Source organism: Tasmannia lanceolata, unplaced genomic scaffold, assembly GCF_043159265.1.
Source record: "Tasmannia lanceolata isolate RefF3 unplaced genomic scaffold, GAP_Taslan_0.1 ptg000037l, whole genome shotgun sequence".
In the NCBI taxonomy this organism is placed as follows: Eukaryota; Viridiplantae; Streptophyta; class Magnoliopsida; order Canellales; family Winteraceae; genus Tasmannia; species Tasmannia lanceolata.
This window is the reverse complement of record NW_027518714.1, coordinates 43,065,819-43,083,535: the sequence shown is the minus strand read 5'-3', so window position 1 is coordinate 43,083,535 and position 17,717 is coordinate 43,065,819. Positions and strand designations below refer to the sequence as shown.

At 42.3% G+C, this 17,717-nt stretch overlaps 1 protein-coding gene across 3 annotated transcripts in view; it reads right to left on the bottom strand.

The window, feature by feature from the left end:
- Positions 1-2,302: 2,302 nt before the first annotated feature.
- Positions 2,303-17,717, bottom strand: part of LOC143860032 (S-adenosyl-L-methionine-dependent methyltransferases superfamily protein) — a 56,363-nt gene continuing 40,948 nt past the window's right edge. For 2 of the 3 annotated variants that reach the window (XM_077370540.1, XM_077370541.1), the window contains 4 exons: positions 3,384-3,490; positions 3,164-3,278; positions 3,034-3,078; positions 2,303-2,899 (listed from right to left, as the gene is read on the bottom strand). In XM_077370540.1, the coding sequence (XP_077226655.1) occupies positions 2,831-2,899; positions 3,034-3,078; positions 3,164-3,278; positions 3,384-3,490 (336 nt within the window). In that variant the 3' untranslated portion in view covers positions 2,303-2,830. The remainder of the gene's footprint in view (positions 2,900-3,033; positions 3,079-3,163; positions 3,279-3,383; positions 3,491-17,717) is intronic. The other variant, XR_013239549.1, reaches the window with a different exon arrangement.

The following is a 17,717-nucleotide window of genomic DNA, read 5'->3' as shown; positions in this document are numbered from 1 at the left end:
GGCTCTCAACCATGAGACCAACTAGGGCCAGATAACCATATGAAGAGACCGGTTGTGTCACCGTGGGTCGTCCGCCAGCGGCATGCCGTTTTCCGGTGATATCAATTAGTGCCCAAAAGTAAATTTTTCTAACTTCAACTGGCCGCCAAACGCAATCCAGACATCGGATTGACGCACCGTTTATTGCATTGGAGTCTATAATCACAAGCAATGTTCTGGTGCTACTCAATCATTGATCCAATTTGTCGATTGAAGGCGGCAATCAAAATACAAGATTTGTTAATGACAAAAACCCTATTTCAATCAATTTCCACCATTTTAATGTGGTTTTCTCGACGTTTTTTCGCCGGACCACGGCTTTGATAACACAATGTAAGCGTTCAACACAATAGAAACAGCGGCAACAGATCTTGGCGATCCAACTTTGAGAAAAGCACAAATAACTATATGGATTGAAATTGAAACAGAAAAGTAACATACTGGAAGCCATGGATATTATTTTTGTTCTCCCTTGAAATGATTCCACTCCGGTATATCTCCTTGCTCAACAACTGACAGTGATGGGGACTGTTTTCCTCTTTCTCTTAGACGTTGATTCACAGAGAATTGGAAACGAATGTTGTGTGCAAGCAGGGACCGAGAGTTTCTATTATAGATGTTTGAGGGAATGGATGCAACTCCTCATTACGCTCACCCTTCTCTTAAACGTCTCTTTATGTTTAAACCTTTTTCCAATTATACCCTTTCACAATAAAGGGTTATGTCCATTCTTTTAAGAGGAAGTCTAAACTGAAGGGAGCCCTTGCAAAAAAGAGGTGAAAGGGTTCCCCCATTGGCAGCACATCACCATCATGTTTGACTTTTCATCCATTATTAATGCATGATGGTGATGTGTAGCCAATAGGAGAGCCCTTTCACCTCTTTTTGCAAGGGCTCCCTTCAGTATGGAATTCCTCTTCTTTTAAACACTTAACTAACTAAATTGACCTCGGCCGTTGATCTTGCTAGGGCCACATCTACCGTTAGGATTAACTCCTAACACGGAAGGGACAGAGAGTCAACATATCTTCTATTCTTTAATTGCTCCTACTCGTCATGGATTTGGAGATCTGCGTTATGGAGATTCTTGTATCAACGGAAGCCATTCCTAAAAATAGATGATAAAGAGCAATGGATTAGACAGCAGTTTAAAGGCCGAAACCAGTCATCTATTGCTATAAAAATTGCCTTTGGTGCTGCGGTGTACCACATCTGGGAAGAAAGGAATGCCCGGTACCATGGAAGCCCCCATATACATAAACACCAAACCCTTGAGAAAATCCTATGTGCTACGAGGCAACAGACCCTTTTTCTTAAGTTGTAGGACGAGGCGAATACTAGAAGCAAACTCATTGCTCACCACCTATGCTGAAAATCCCCACTATAGCGGCGATAAGGGATAGATGCTGCTCTCTCAAGAAGTGGAAAATAATAATAAGTGGGTAATCTCTGGATAGAGAGTGATTCCATGGTGGCTGTCAATTCCATTACTGGCGACTACAAATGCCTATGCAGAAAATCCCCACTATAGCGGCGATAAGGGACAGCTGCTGCTCTCTCAAGAAGTGGAAAATCACTCATTCTTGGCGGGAAGGAAATGGTGCCACTGACTACCTTTTGAAAACAGATTGTCCTTGTAAAGGCCCAAATTTAGATCCTAAAGCTATCCCTACCCCCTGCAGTTGATTATAAAAAATGATAGGGAAGGCTTTTGTTGCCCTTGGTTGTAATTTTCCGATTATTAATTTCTGGTTGGGGTGGGCGTTGTCTTGCCAAACCCCAGCTTCCCCATGGGAAGAATAAAAAAAAAAAACTTTTCCAAACCACCCAAGAGCCCAATATAACTAGATGACTTGTATTTACAAAATCCAAGGCTCTTGATGTAATAGTCCCACTAGACTAAAGCACCTAGCATCAACAAGCTATTAAAAACCTATCTACGTCACCTGCTTGCAGAGTGGTTAGGTAAGTGGGAGAAGTGACGTTAGATTGGAATTCATGGCAGTATGCAGTAAAATGGACGGCTCAAAAGGGTTAATAATACGAGGTACATAATTGTCGACAATTTGGATGGTTAAGATTTTCCAGTGCATGAGATTTCTTGCTATGACACATTATTGTAGGAGCAAACAGATGAATGCTTTACAAAACTACTGGTGGGTCTGTAATTTTGTCTCGGTAATTTTCCTCGTAAAAATATGAGCAGCCCATATAACTAATATATTATGTGCCAAAAATAAATCCATGAATGGAAAGATGAAGATTTTAGTGTCGAAAGAGAAGAAAATAAGACTTGCTTTTAGAATAGAAAGTAGTCCTCCAAAATGCCCAAGGTCTGTTCGATGAAGTTCAGATTGGATAATTTCTGATTATATTTATAAACTTGTGAGAACATGGTTCCCAAGGCATAGTTAATAAAGGTGAAAAGAGGACTTCTCACAATTAGAGTTGTTTTGGCTGTAGATAATTCATATATGGCACTGCATGTGTACGAAAACCAGAGAACAGGGATGAAGCAGGCATGATGGCTTAAAACATTCACCATTTTAAGAAGCTGACCTTGCTTTCACTTGAAGAGTATGAATGAAGAACCAGTCTCCAAATCCTTCTACTTTCTCATCATGAAATAAAACTATCGGGTGAAATTATAACAGGCATTCTAACTCTCTTGCAGCTGTGTTACATGACTAAACAGCCATCGCCATTGTCCCTTGGCATCACACCTTTCAGTCTCTCACACGACAAGTTTGCCCCCTTCATCTTCCATTCACTAACACAAACACTACTATTCCTAGCGTCGCTTATACAAACAAGGCTTCAACTCGGGCCATTCGATGTCTTCCTCTCGACTTGTCTCTGCCTGCAACAAGAACACAAATGGGAAGGAAATACCGATAACCCATTACAGTTACCCAAAACAGAAGATGGCAAATCATCTTTGTGGAAAACAGTAGAGCAATTATTCGACCAAAGCTAAAATCAATCCCACCATACCTTTTTCTTGAAGTAAAAAAGAACAAACATTTTGTTTGAGAAATCCTGCACAACAATATGAGTTGGCGATTAGCAGCATACATACAGACAGATTGTGATTGTTCCTAGAAGATGAGCCAAATGTAGGAACCTTAGATATGGAAGCAAACCCAAGCCTCTGGACAGCATTTGAGAACTTCTCTGGATCTGCTCCTCCATTATTTCGATCAAATCTGCTCCGTATTTCTGCTATCAAAAGCCAGCCACTGTAACATGATATTTATGTATTAAAAAAGGTACTGTGCAACACGAAAGAAGATTACAACATAATTATTCTGCAAATGATATGAGTTGGATAGACTAATACAAACCTTGGCTTGAGTACTCTATGTGCTTCCTGTAAGTACTTTGGGAAGTTGGTTCCCATCAGTGAAAGACAAAACACAGCGACATCTACTGATGATGAATCAAGAGGTGTCTGCGTCACAGCCAATTATATATTAGTAAATGAAAAGTAAAATACTCTTCGTATCACATGTAACTCAGGAGTCCACATAGAAAATGTTATAACAAAGGATCCACATATCACATGCAATTTTAGAGTTCACAAAGAAAATGTTAGAACAAAAAGGGTCCACATCATATATCATTTTCCCATTAGATAGAGGTTCAGTTAATAATAAAAAAGTTATCTCCATCTGTTTAATTGATCAACTGTGTGATACAATAGTACACTAAAAAGAATGTAAAAAAAAAACGATGCCAAGAAAAAAAAGATGGCCAAGTCTATATTCCAGTATTCCACATTAAAATTTTGGCACATCACGAAATCCCATGACATCTCTATGCAATAATGGACCAGAGAGCACCCAAACCACAAGAGATCTAATAGATATGGATATGGAGCGAAAAATCGACTACGAAAAAGGGTAGTAGTACATCCATGAGATACAGCATAAGACATATAAATAAAAACTAGAAAACTAGATAAAACTCAGAATTTTTTTATTTTATTTTTTCTGTTGGGGGGGGGGGGTGCGTGGGAAGGAATGGTAGCAGTTTCTTAATCAAGAAAACAGAACTTACATGGGGTACAGAGGTTGCCCAACAAAATAGTACATCGCTGTGGACCCCGCTTCTAGCAAGTGAGTCCGCTAAGTTGTTAGTGCTCCAAGTGATGAGAGAAAAGGAAAACTCATTTCCAGCACAAAGGTCATATAACTCTTTGATAAGATGTGCTAATTCATGAATCTTAGGGGGTGGTGCCCTGTTTGTTTTGTATGCATGTTGTCTTAGTATTGTTTATGTTTGTGTTGATTTCAGTGGTGCTTCCCTGTCCATACTTTTGGCATTTTATAACGGGTTCAAAGATGCTAATTATCAACTCTACTAATAACCGCCAGTTGGTATTGGTCTTCTATTCAAATTTTTGGATACTAGCTGATCCAAACGAAAGTAGTTTCAATATCTCGAGGTCTACAAGTAGTGATAGGTATCTGCTTTGAACCAGCAATATAGGTGGTTAAAATTGCCCTTCCTCCATGCTGAAGTTAACAGCTGATGATGGTCAATTAATTTCCATCATCAAAACTAGTCTCAGAGCTAAAGAGTCTAATGCCTTTGGGCAATCATTCTCGTCCAGTCACATTGGTTTAATATGCAATGCTCAGGCTTGCAAAACACACTTGTAATTATTATTTCCATACATGTTTTGTGTCGAATAGTGGATAAGCTTCAAAAAAATTGAAAAATTAAGACCAATTTGCTAGGGCTAGCCAAGAGTGGATTGAGCAGGAGTTGAACATAAGTAAACCGAGCTTGTAATTTTTAATTGAGAAATTCATTAACACATCACTCCATGTGAGAATTCTAACCGTCTCCGAAAGTTCTCAGCATTCTAAAGCATTTCAATAGGCTTCATGGCCACTTTCACTCCCATCTCATCCAAGAACAAGGGCTTAAAGAGAGGCTTAAACATTTAAGGCAGCAACACAGTTCTGAGTGAAATCACGTCCTTCAAGGCAACATCCATAGAAATTACAACCATGTCTCTAAGCATTCTTGCCCTTTTCTGATAGTTCTATACCAGCTCTTATCATAGAAGTATCATGGATTGAATTAGGAGGGGCATTTCTCAAAGAGAAACATGAGTAATCGGTCATGGCAGCAGAATTTGCACATGAAAAACTAGAGGGAGAAAGGCTTCTTGATCTGTGATTTTAAGCTTGATCTAGGTGAATATTTCACTAGATCTATGAGACTTGGCATTTGAGGATGTCTCAGAGAAAGATTATCTTCCAAATTCAGATGAAATCAAGACCGAATTTGAAGGAAAAAAAACCAATCAATGTTAAGAACGTGACAGTAAGTTCACACAACTAAACCTAGTTGTCAATATTACTTAAATTCTTAACCATTTGATCCCCAAATTATCAGCCAAATTGCTCCAAATTTGATATAGTATTGCTGAATATGAAGTTTACTTACAGTGACTGGAGCTTCAGGGGAGACCCAGAGCCTGAGAGCCATTCTCACAAGAAGTTCCTCATGTTTCAAGGAATTTGGTTTCAGCGACAGTTTTGGAAACGGAGGGGATCATTCTTGTATAACCTCCATTTCTTTGAATCCAAGGCAAACTTGCACAATTCACTTTCTTCTTCACTATTTCTCTTTTGGAAGGTGCAAAGATCCAGTGATGAGACACTGAATCAAAGGATGAATGGAATCCTTGCAAATCAAGGATCGGATAAACGAATTTTTATGAGAAAAGCTGAAGATTTCAGCTTGCAATCCCTTCAAATTTCATGAATTTTCAGCAAAAAAATTCTTTCTTGCAGAGATGGGAAAACTCCCTCCAAATTCTCCAAATGGAGATCTACTTTCAATTTCAAATTCAAAATTCAAAAGCTACCAAGAAATGGTGTGAAATGGGCTATTTACAGAGCCCTTACAATGTGAAAGACAAAAACACACCTATTAATTACTAAATGACTAAAAGCCATGCACACTAGCAAAATAACCATACTACCCCTACTTATGTAAAAGACCACTAAGGATATGAAAACAAATGAAAATGACTCAGCTACCCTAATAAGACAAATAGACCTAATCTAACGATCGATCACAAGCTGAGCTACCCTAATAAGACCAGATAGACCTAATCTAACAGTCAATCACAGGCTGATGTAAAGATTCCCAAGGGATGCCCTTGCGTCATAACCCAATCACGAAAGTTTCCCTTATCGCTATAATGAAAGCAAATGGCCCACGACAATGACAGAATGCTCCGAATAATCGACCCGTTTACGAAGTACAGTATCATGAAAGTTTGACGGAGTGCAAGAGAAGTAGGTGTTCAACTGGTATGAAGGTAACTGCTTGGTCATCTGACGACAACAGGAGCTACTATTAGAAGAATGAGGGCAACCCTAGCACAAGAAGAGGAACACCATTTGCTGCTTAACCCGTAACAGGAAATGCTATTCATACAGTAGTGGATCAGGGTATGCAATGAGCATAAGTCATGATAAAGGGTCCTGGGCGGTTTTAAGAAACTATATTTACATCTGGAATCGGATTTGCTCGAACGAGGTCCGGTTTTCAATTAACTAGGTCAACTATAGGTATTGGGTTTACCTTTGGCTTTGCTCCTGGAACTCAATCCTCCGTCTCTAAATCACCCCTAGGAACAAGCACTAAAAAAGAATGTTGATCCAAATCGGATGATCCTCAATCCAGAAGATACTAGATGTTGTGGTTGTAAAAAAATGAAAGAATGGGAGAAAGGAAGAGAGAAAAGTAGATATTTGACGCTAGTCAAATTGAAGAGTACTTTAAGAAGAATCATGATCACCCAAAGCCATAAGAAGACCAGAGGGTGATGGGGATCATCATAGGGCTCATATTCTAATTTTTGAGTGTCTTTTAGGTGTTTTTTAAGTCCCTTAAATTATAGGAGGGGCACCACAGTCTTTTCCCATCAAAATCACAAAGTTTTTTGAGTAATGAGTATTTTAAATAGGCCCCACACATGTATTATGAACATTTTAGATAGGGAGATTCATCAAGTCATTAGAGGGTATTTTAGTCTAAAAGTGTTAGGTTTTTATTTAGGGTTTTAAAACTTTCTAGTTCTCTTTCTTTCCCCACACACACACACATATATATAAACTCTTTTTTCTTATGAATGGCAAAAGAATTGTATTAAAAAGTAAAGAAACATGATACCTCACTGATGCAGCACCATGAAGAAAAATTGAGGAAAGGGGAGAGAAATAGACGAAAGGGAATAGAATTAGAAGAATAGGGGAAGCAGAGACGAAAATAACCAGAAGGATAGACGAATTTAGGGAGAGAAGAGAAGAAATCACAAGAGAGAAGAAGAAAATCAGAATTAGAGGGAGAAGAAACTTTATTCAATATTAATAATCATCAAAAGTTTCAAAATAAGCTGTAAAGAGGCTATATAGGCAAATAAACTAGAATTCTACTAAACATGAACTCTTAAAGAAGCCTACTAAAATAAGAACTCTAAATAGAATAAACTGCCCAAAATGGAAAATCAAATCCTAAAAACTAAATAAATTCCTAAAAAATCTAAAGGGCAAATATGCCTCTTATTTAGGCCTAGCATCATTCTCCCCCGGTTGAAAGATATAAACAATCTACTGAAGTAGTAGAAGCGTAATCCGGTGGAAGCAATCATGATGTCCAACGCTCGAGATAATCGGGAGAAGCATCTGCAAGGTCGGCGGAAGAAGAGGGAAAAAAGTGCCCATGTAGACTCATGCGAATAGAATCTGCGCTGGAGAAGTAAACTAGCTGGGAAGATCGCAACGTACTCCTCCTGGATTGGCAAAACAATTATGGGCAGTATCAATCCATGATCAGCATTAAGATGGTCATCTTGTGGACTGAAATCGGTGGGCTCGACCTCCATAATCATCTCAATCAGGGCATCTATTGGAGAAGCAATGCTATCAGTGTGCTCATGTAATGATATGGAATCGGCATCCTCAATGATCAGCTCGTGCTGTGTATGCTCTGGTAATGCCTCAACGATCTGGTCACTCGGCTCAGACTCAGGCAATGGATCAGCCTCACGTAGATCTGCCACAATATCTGCCTCAAAAGAGTGAAGCTCACTCTCTAGATGATCGGCAATCGGTGCGTCAGAAATCTCAGAAGCATCATGTGCAACGATGTCGATATCAGCAATCAACTGAGTCGCTAACTCTGGATCGTCCATCTCAAAGTCTGAATCTGATGGAATCAAAGGCTCAACATCAATGATCTCATCAATACTAGCATCTGGACAGGTAAGAATATCAGCAACGAGTAAGACGGCTGAAGTAGTGGAGCGGCTCTGCAAATCTGACTCACGCATGTGACGTTCTAAATTCACAGCTTCAATTTTAGCGTCGCGTGCACGACGGGCTGCTGCTTTTTCTCGTCGAGCAGCTTCTTCACGCTTCAATCTCCGTAGATAGTGGAGCGTATGAAGAGCCATAAAAAAATCACGACCATCCTTCCAACGACAGATTAGAGGCTCGCTTATTCTACGACGGTACGTTTCTATGTGGTCCCATGAGCATCGGGCCTGTCGTCGTACAGTTTTTTTAGCCCAGTAGATAGTCGCTTGGTGATCATGGCCATTGTACTCATGATATGCATCTAGAGCATCAATCCACTGTAAACATGCATCCTCATAATAGCTAAAGGGAGTGCTTCCATTCCAATAGCTTTCGTAGTACCCATCAAAATATGGAATAAATGGTGGAGGCATAGGACTCGATGTAGAAAACTGAAATCAACTGCTTGATCTCTCTGGCATGTCGAAAGAAGCACAACGTATGTCGTGGATCTGAAATCGGATGAGTGAAAGCTGATGATCGAAAGATCAACGGCTGAGATGGCTCCTGAAACTATGCTGAAGACTGCTGCCCGCTGCTGAAAATAGGCTGCATGCACTCAAAAAGTTGTCACGAACAACTTTCGTGTTGATGGTGAAACCCAATTTTAAGTGGAAACGGCTCTAAGTGAAGAGAGAGAAACTAGAGAGAGAAAATGTAGAGTGTAGAAGAGAGAAGTGCTGACTCTTTTTTTTTCTTTTTTTTCTGTTTTCTGAATTTATTTATTTTTTTGGGAGAGGGGTGCCTAAAGATAAAAAAGGGGTAGATATTACTTATATGGGGGGTGTCCAAGGGGAAGAGAGGTTAAAGCTGCTACTTTATTAATACGAGGGGGTGCCCAACAGAAAATATACGGGTACTTTTACTGTGATTATGATGTAACGGAATAATGGGACCACCCACTTTTGAGAATAAGAAGGCAACAGTAAACGACCACCTTAGTGTTGTGACCTTTTGTGACAGCTGCTTAATTTTGTCACCTACTGTTGTAGGTACACGAAAGATCCTTTTTTGGCTCTCTCTTCAGCCCTATGTCTCTTATCCCTAGGAGGTTCTTCCTCCAGTAGCAGGTTTTTTCGAAAAACTCCCATCTATTCGGGTGTGGTGGCAGGCAGGCCTATATTTCTTGGTTTCAATAGGACTCCTTACGAGTGTTGTTCCTATCTACTATTATCTAAAAATAATCAAGTTATTAATGACCGGGCGAAAGCAAGAAATAACCCCTCACGTGCGAAATTATATAAGATCTCCTTTAAGATCAAACAATTCCATCGAAACTTAAAGGTTAGGTTACTACCCGCCTCTACGGAAGAGGTGTACTTTGTACCGCCCGGAGGTCATATAGATCGGAACCCGGAGTGATAAGAACGAAAGGGTTGGTGTGGCTACAGTTACAACTACTGGCGCTTCAAAGGGCTTAGATTCTAAGGGCGCTACTGAAAGACAGACTATGTAAGCCACGAAAGCCTTTGGTACTTCAGTAGGGCGAGCAGCCCTTAAAAAACAAAAAAAGGCACTCATAAGTAAGCTCCCTTCCCCTATTTCTGCATTTCATTCGCCTAGTTCCCCCTATCAATGGAGTAAGGACATGTCCCCGATTCACGCCTTTCAAAGGTAGATGGCCAGCCTGCTGCCGGAATACTGATCGGAGCCTTTCCAAGTAAGCACAAAGAGACAAGAATAAGAAGTCACCTTGCTATTCTGGAGATGACATCAAGGAGGAAACCCCTACTGTGTCACGGAACTCCTCTCCAAAAAAGGTAACTTGTACAGCAAGGCAACTTGCCTTCTTGGAAGGAAAAAAATGTACTTCCTCTGTACGACGATAAGCCGAGAGGTTATGGATAAGTCGAAGCACGGACAATCATCACGGAGGCAGGCCTCTATTCCGCTAATGGGAGGAGGTTCGTGATGAGTTTATGGGTATTTATGCAATAAGGGCATATCGTTATGAAAGACAATTGATGCGTGAAGCTGCTCGACGAGAAGAAGCAGCTCGACATGAATAAGAAGCTGCAGCCCGCAGTGAGAGAAAAGTCGCAGCACGTCGTGCACGGGAAGCTAAAATTGAAGCTGAGAATTTAGAGCGTCGCATGAGTGAGTCAGATTTGCAGAGCCGCTCCACTACTTTATCCGTCTTACCCGTTGCTGATATTCTTACGGGTCCAGATGCTCGTATTGATGAGATCATTGATGTTGAGCCTTTGATTCCATCAGATTCAGACTCTGAGATGGACGATCCAGAGTTAGAGACTCAGTTGATTGCTGATATCAACATCGTTGCGCATGATGCTTCTGAGATTTCTGCCGCACCGATTGCCGATCATCTAGAGAGTGAGCTTCACTCTTCTAAGGCAGATATTGTGCCAGATCCACGTGAGGCTGACCCATTGCCTGAGTCCGAGCCGAGTGACCAGATCGTTGAGGCTTTACCCGAGCATACACAACACGAGCTGATAAATGAGGATGCCGATTCCATATCATTACATGAGCATACTGATAGCATTGCTTCTCCAGTAGATGCCCCGATCGAGATGATTATGGAGGTCGAGCCCGTTGATTTCAGTGTACGAGATGATCATCTTGATGCTAATCATGGATTGATACTGCCCATAGCTGTTTTGCCGATCCAGGAGTACGTTGCGATCTTCCCAGTTAGTTTACTTCCCCAGCGCAGGTTCTGTTCGCATGAGTCTACATGGGCACTTTCTTTCCTCTTCTTCCGCCGACCTTGCAGATGCTTCTCCCAATTGTCTCGAGCGTTAGACATCATGATTGTTTCTGCTGGATTACGCGTTCTACTACTTCAGTAGATTGTTTACATCTTTGACCCAGGTGGGCTAGAACTCGAGGGCGAGTTTTTTTTTTTTCAACATGGGAGAATGATGCAGATATTAGGATTTATTTCCGCATTATTTAATTTCTAGTATTTTTATTTCCATGTTATTAGTTTTAGGATTTTATATTCCATGTTATTTTTAGGAATTCTTATTTTCCATGTTATTTTTAGGAATTCTTATTTTCCATGTTATTTTTAGAAATTCTTATTTTAGTAGATTTCAATCTTTTAGGTTGTTTATTTGCCTATATATAGGCCTCTTTACAGCTTATTTTGTAACTTTTGATGATTATTGATATTGAATAAAGATTCTTCTCCCTCTAATTCTAGTTTTCTTCTTCTCTCTTCTGATTTCTTCTCTTCTCTCCCTAAATTCGTCTATTCTTCTGGTTATTTTTATCTTTTCTTCCCCTATTCTTCTAATTCTATCCCCTTTCGTCTATTTCTCTCCCCTTTCTTCAATTTCTTCTCAATATTCCTGCATCACTCACGACTGAGATGGTCAAAACAAGAATAGAAGAGAAAAAGAAATGAAAAAAGTAAGGTACAACGAGACCCTCAAGGAGGGAGATAATCAAATACTTATAATGACTTCTTAGAAACGTATGCCCTAGCTAGCCTCACTATTTGCTGATCTTATAATGTGCTTGAACAAAATGGATGAGCCGGCTACACGATATCAAATCTCATCAAAGTAATGTGCAAATCGGCACAGGGAGGTGTGGGACCCCTTGAGCCACATTATCATGTTAAGGGAGTCTCTCTCTATAGTCACCAGGTCTAAGTTGCTACTCTCAAGCAACATGACACCCTGCAGAATCTCTCTAAACTCCGCCTCCTTAGAGCCAACAATTCGTATTGGACCTGAAAAACCCATCCCATAGCCCCGTTCTTATCCCTGAGAACACCAACTACGGTCGGTCCCGAATTTCCAATACGAGATCTGTCGGAACTAAGCTTTTAGTGACCTATACTTGGTGGCTCCAGTCCTGTGAAATCATGCTCTCATGCTCTCGGCTAACCCAAATATCTTTCCATCCATTCCAAAGACCGTAAGTTGACACAAACCTGAAACTTGGAAGGGTTATCAGCCATGATATGGTTAGAGCTATCACCTTCAAGAAAATAAAATGAGAACTCTTTAAGAAATCTTTGAATATTCTAGCATTATGTTCTTTCCAATGTACCTAGATCATGACAAACAATGTTACATTCCATAGAATCTTCCTTTTCTTTCGCCATGGGATATGAGACCAACCCTCCAACAGATCAATGAGGTTGGAGGGGAAGACCCCTAAACTCTTACCTTTCTTTCTTTTTATCATCCCCTTCTCTCTTCTCCCCCCATCTCTCGCTTGGGATTATAAGTCGATAATCCTTTGATCATTCTCTTATCTTGCAGCATTTTCTTCATCTCCCCTCTTTCTTATTGTTAGTAGCATGTGTGAGTGATCTTATATAGCCTAAGGGCATAGTTGTCATTGTACCTCTCTTTTATATAAATACATAGGTGAGGGGGAGAACATCCCAACTCACTAATTCTCCTCTCATTCTCTTTCAGAGAGCCCTAGGGTTGTGATCCTTAGGGACAACCATTGACTTGCATCTTCCCTCCCAAAAACCTAACCCTAGATTTTCCCTCCCAAAACACTCGGCCTCCCCTTCTCCCCCCCCCCCCCCCCCTCCTCTTCCCCCAACGGCCCCCGTAAACCCCACCCGAGCCCTTTTCCATTCAGCGCCCCCTTCCTCCCCCCTCTGCCGTCGTCCCAGTCACCCAACCCCCCGACACCTCCCTTAAGCCTCTTCCCCCTCCCGTACGCCTCACCGCACCCCACCCGCCTCTCTCTGCCCTCCCCTCTCCCCGTCTAACCTCCACCAACCCCCTCGCCTCCCCTATTTTCCGTAAAGTAACCCCCACCCCCGTATTACTTCTGCAACCACCACCACCCTCCCCTCTCTACTTCCGTAACAACCCCCCCCCCCCCCCCTCTATTTTTCCACACCTAACCCCTTCTCCCCTGCTATTTCTGTAACCCTCTTCGCCTCCTAATTATTATTTTTATCTATCTCTCCTTCCTTAAACTTCCAACCCTAATCCCTTCTCTCCTCATGGTTTAAATCATTTCGAATCTTCTCTCTTATCGGCGGCTCCGACCTCGTATATTTTTTCTCTTTATGCCCTAGAGGCTCTCTCATGTCTCCTTGTTGTTTTTCTCTTCATCAGAGCCGCCTCACAGGCTCATCTAGTTGCTCTTCATTCTTCGTGTTGTATTCGTGGTTGAGGTTTTTCATCTTCTTTTATTGCTATAGATTCTCCCATCATTGAGGATTCCTCTCTTGGACAGGCCCCTACAGTCCCGTTCCTCCCACCCTACAGCTTCTTCTTCGTCTACCCCTTCTTCCTTAGTGGATGGATGATTCCCACCGACGACTACTGTCAAATTAGATGGGTCCAATTATCTGGATTGGAAGGTAGCTGTGGAGAGTTATCGCATTGCCAGAGGGAAGGTCTCTCTTATTCATCGTGATCCTCCCTCCTCCTCTGATTCCGCCTATGACAAGTGGGAGCAAAACGATGCTCTTATTCGCACACTCTTGTGGCAAAGCATGACCACTCAGCAAGGTTTTAAATCTCGGTTTCGGTTATCAGCGAAACCGAAATGTTTTAGTTTCGGTACGAAATTTCGGACGAAATCTTGTAAAAATTTCACCCCGAAACGTTTCTACGAAATTTCCGAAAAGTTTCGGCGAAGTTTGGTACTTTTCCAACTCACTGTGAATTTCGTTTCGTTTTCCACCGAAACCGAAATATTTAGACCGAAACGAAACGTTTCGGCCGAAATTTAAAACCATGCCACTCAGATTGCTGGCACCATGATACATCTTCCTACCGCCAAGCGAATTTGGGATCAGACTGCAGTTGTCTATTCTGGGGGGCAGTCTTGCTCGCATTTGTGCCACCTATTCACAGTGGATGCATCTCCGGCCTGGTGATACTCCCCTTTCACGTACTATAGCCAGTTTGTCTCTTATTATCAGTAGTTGGGTGCCCTCATGCCCTTCACAACTGACTTGACTGCTGCCACACAACAACGAGATCAGCTATGTGTTGTTCACTTCTTTGAGAAATTGGGTTCAGAGTTTCTCCCTCTTCAACATCAAATATTTGGTTCGGGTACTATGCCCTCCATGTAGGAGGTATATTTACAGGCTCAGCAGTGCGCCGTTGGTGATTCTATGCCCACTGCCCAGGTTGATGGATCTGCGACAGCGGCATATACTACCAGTGATCGTGCTACCCGTGATGGTGGCACCTTTGGCTGTGGCGGTCGTGGTGTTGATCATGACACTGATGGCGGCCGTGGTGTTGGTGGTCGTCCCCGCTCGTACTGTTCTCATTGCCGACGCGATGGATATTACCCTGAGACCTACTATGTTCTACATCCAGATATTCGTCTACCACCTAAGCCCCGCTCTGGCCGCACAGCACATCTATCTGCCCTGACATGTCTGATTCCTCGGCACCTTCATCCCAGCATGGTTCCACAGCTCCTTCCGATGGTGTCTATCTCTCTCGCGCTGACTATGATGAGTTCCAGCGCCTTAGGTCGGCCAGTCATCCTCCTACTGCCGGTTTTGCTCAGCCAGGTAGCTCTCCTTCATCTCTTCTTACTAGCTCCAGCTCCTGGATCATAGATTCTGGAGCCTCTAATCACATGACAGGTAATTCTTCCTCACTTAGTTCATTTCGCCCCCTTTCCTCTCAATCTATTACTCTTGCTGATGGGAGCACTACTCCTATCTCTGGTGCTGGGAGGATCTCCCCACGCCCTGGCCTTACCTTGTCCTCAGTCTTGTGTGTACCTAAGTCGCCCTTTAGCTTGCTTTCAGTCAGTCTCAGCTTACTAAGCATCTTCATTGCTCTGTCTCATTTTATCCCTCTTATTGTTTATTTCAGGATCTTTCGACTAGGAGGACGATTGGCTCGGGCCGTAAGATGGATGGGCTTTATCGTCTCAACTGTGGACCTTCTCGTCCCATTTTGCACAGCTCCGTCAACGCATATCAGTGCCACTATCGTCTTGGACACCCTTGTCTCGAGCGTCTCAGCGCACATCTATTGTTTCCTCTCATGTTCAGTCTTTTCAATGCGAGGCCTATGAACTTGGAAAACACCATCGTGTGTCGTTTCCTTCAAGGCTTGTTAGTCGGGCCTCGCACCCTTTTGCTTTAGTGCACTCTGATGTATGGGGTCCCGTGAGGACTACCTCTCTTTTTGGATATAGATATTTTGTTGTCTTAATGGATGATTTTTCTCGCATGACTTGGCTTTATTTACCTAAGGATCGATCTGAGGTTTTCTCTATTTTTCGTGAGTTTCATGCTGAGGTTACCAACCAATTTAATTGTACTTTAAAATGCTTGCGAATTGATAATGCTAAGGAATATTTCTCTAAAACCAATGGTTTTCAGGATTTTCTTTCCACTCGTGGCATTCTCCTCCAATCTTCATGTGCTCACACCTCTCAACAAAATGGTGTAGCTGAACGGAAGATGAGGTCATTGTTTGATGGGGCCCGCACTCTTCTACTTCAAATGCGGGCTCCCAAGAGCTATTAGGGTGATGCCATCCTCACAGCCTGCTAACTCGCCAATCGGCTTCCTTCTTTGGTTCTTGGTGGTTCATCCCCCTTTGATCTCTTTTGTCCTCATCAGGATCCATTTCCTCTCACTCCTAGGGTCTTTGGTTGTGTGTGCTTTGTCCACAATCTTGGTCCTGGACTCAATAAGTAGGACCTTTATCGTTGCTATAGCTCTCGCTTGGGTAGGCCCTTTGTCTCGACCGATGTTACCTTCTTTGAGTCAGAGTCTTACTTTGTCACTCCTCATGAAGGTATTCCTCCTGCTCCTGATCCTAGTATTCTGCTTCCTGTTCCGGTTCTCCCTGATCCCGTCATCCCTCCTCCTGCCTCTGGTGCTTTACCAGTATCTGATCCTCCTATTTGTGAGCCCTCTTCCTTACAGGTTCCTGCGACCCCCCCTCTGGCGACTACAAAGACATATCAGCGCAAGTTGAAGTCTACAGCCCCTCAGCCTCCTCCTGCGCCATTGACCTGTCAGCCGGAGATCACGACCACCTCCTCTCAGGTATCTACGGATTCTCCCATTGCTTCGCGTACTCGTTCTCATAGTACTGCTCATCTTATTTCATCAGTTGTTTCCTATGACTCTCTGACCCCTATGTTTTGGAGATTTGTGTCTTCTTTGTCTTCTTTTTCCTTGCCGCAGTCCTTGGCAGTAGCTCTTGGTCATCCTGGTTGGCGTGTGGCTACGGACCTTGAGATGGAGGCCCTTCAGGCTAACATACCTGGGATTTAGGTCCCCTTCCTCCTGGAGCTCGGCCCGCAGGTTGCCACTGGGTTTATGCAGTCAAACAGTTACCTGATGGGACAGTTGAGCGCTTTAAGGCGCGCTTAGTTGCTAAAGGTTATACTCAAACCTTTGGAGTTGATTATCACGAGACCTTCTCTCCGGTCGCCAAGATACCATCTGTCAGGGTTCTCTCGGTTGCAGTAAACAAAGGGTGGCCCCTACATCAGTTAGATGTTAAGAATGCCTTCTTACATGGTGAGCTTACTGAGGAGGTTTATATGGAGCAACCTCCTGGGAATGTTGCTGAGGAGGAGATGTCCTCCTCAATATGCCGATTGCGACGATCTATTTACGGCCTGAAAATGTCTCCTTGAGCTTGGATTGGGCGGTTCAGTGATGTTGTCATGTGTTTTGGCATGAAGCAATGTGCCGTTAATCACCCTGTCTTCAGTTATCAGTCTACTGCCGATTGTGTTTTATTGATAGTGTATGTAGATGTCATTATCATCATGGTTTTAAATTTCGACCGAAATCCGAAATTTCGGATTTCGGTCAACACCGAAACCAAAAAGGCCGAAATCCGAAATTGCCTAAATGTACCAAATTTTGGTATATTTCGGGAATTTCTTTTCCGACAAAATTTAATAAAAAATATTAATTTTTTATTCCTTTACCAAATTTCAGCCGAAATTACCAAAATTTCGGCCCAAAAAACTGACATTTCATGTGACTTTACCGAATTTCGGCCGAAATTTCAGTTTCAGTTGGGTCCAAAATTTATGCCGAAACCGAAATTTCAAACCATGATTATCATTACATGCGGTGATTCAATGGGGATACACAAACTGAAGACATTCTTGCAGAAAGAGTTCTCAACCAAAGATCTGGAATGCCTTTGATACTTTCTTGGCATTGAGGTTGCTTATTCCACTTGGGGTATCTCACTCTCACAGCGGAAATATGTGTTGGATCTTCTTGAGGAGACGGGTTACCTTGGAGTGAAACATGCCTCAGTTCCTATGGACCCAAATGTCAAGCTTCTTCCAGAAGAAGAAGATTTATTAGATGATCTTGGTAGATAC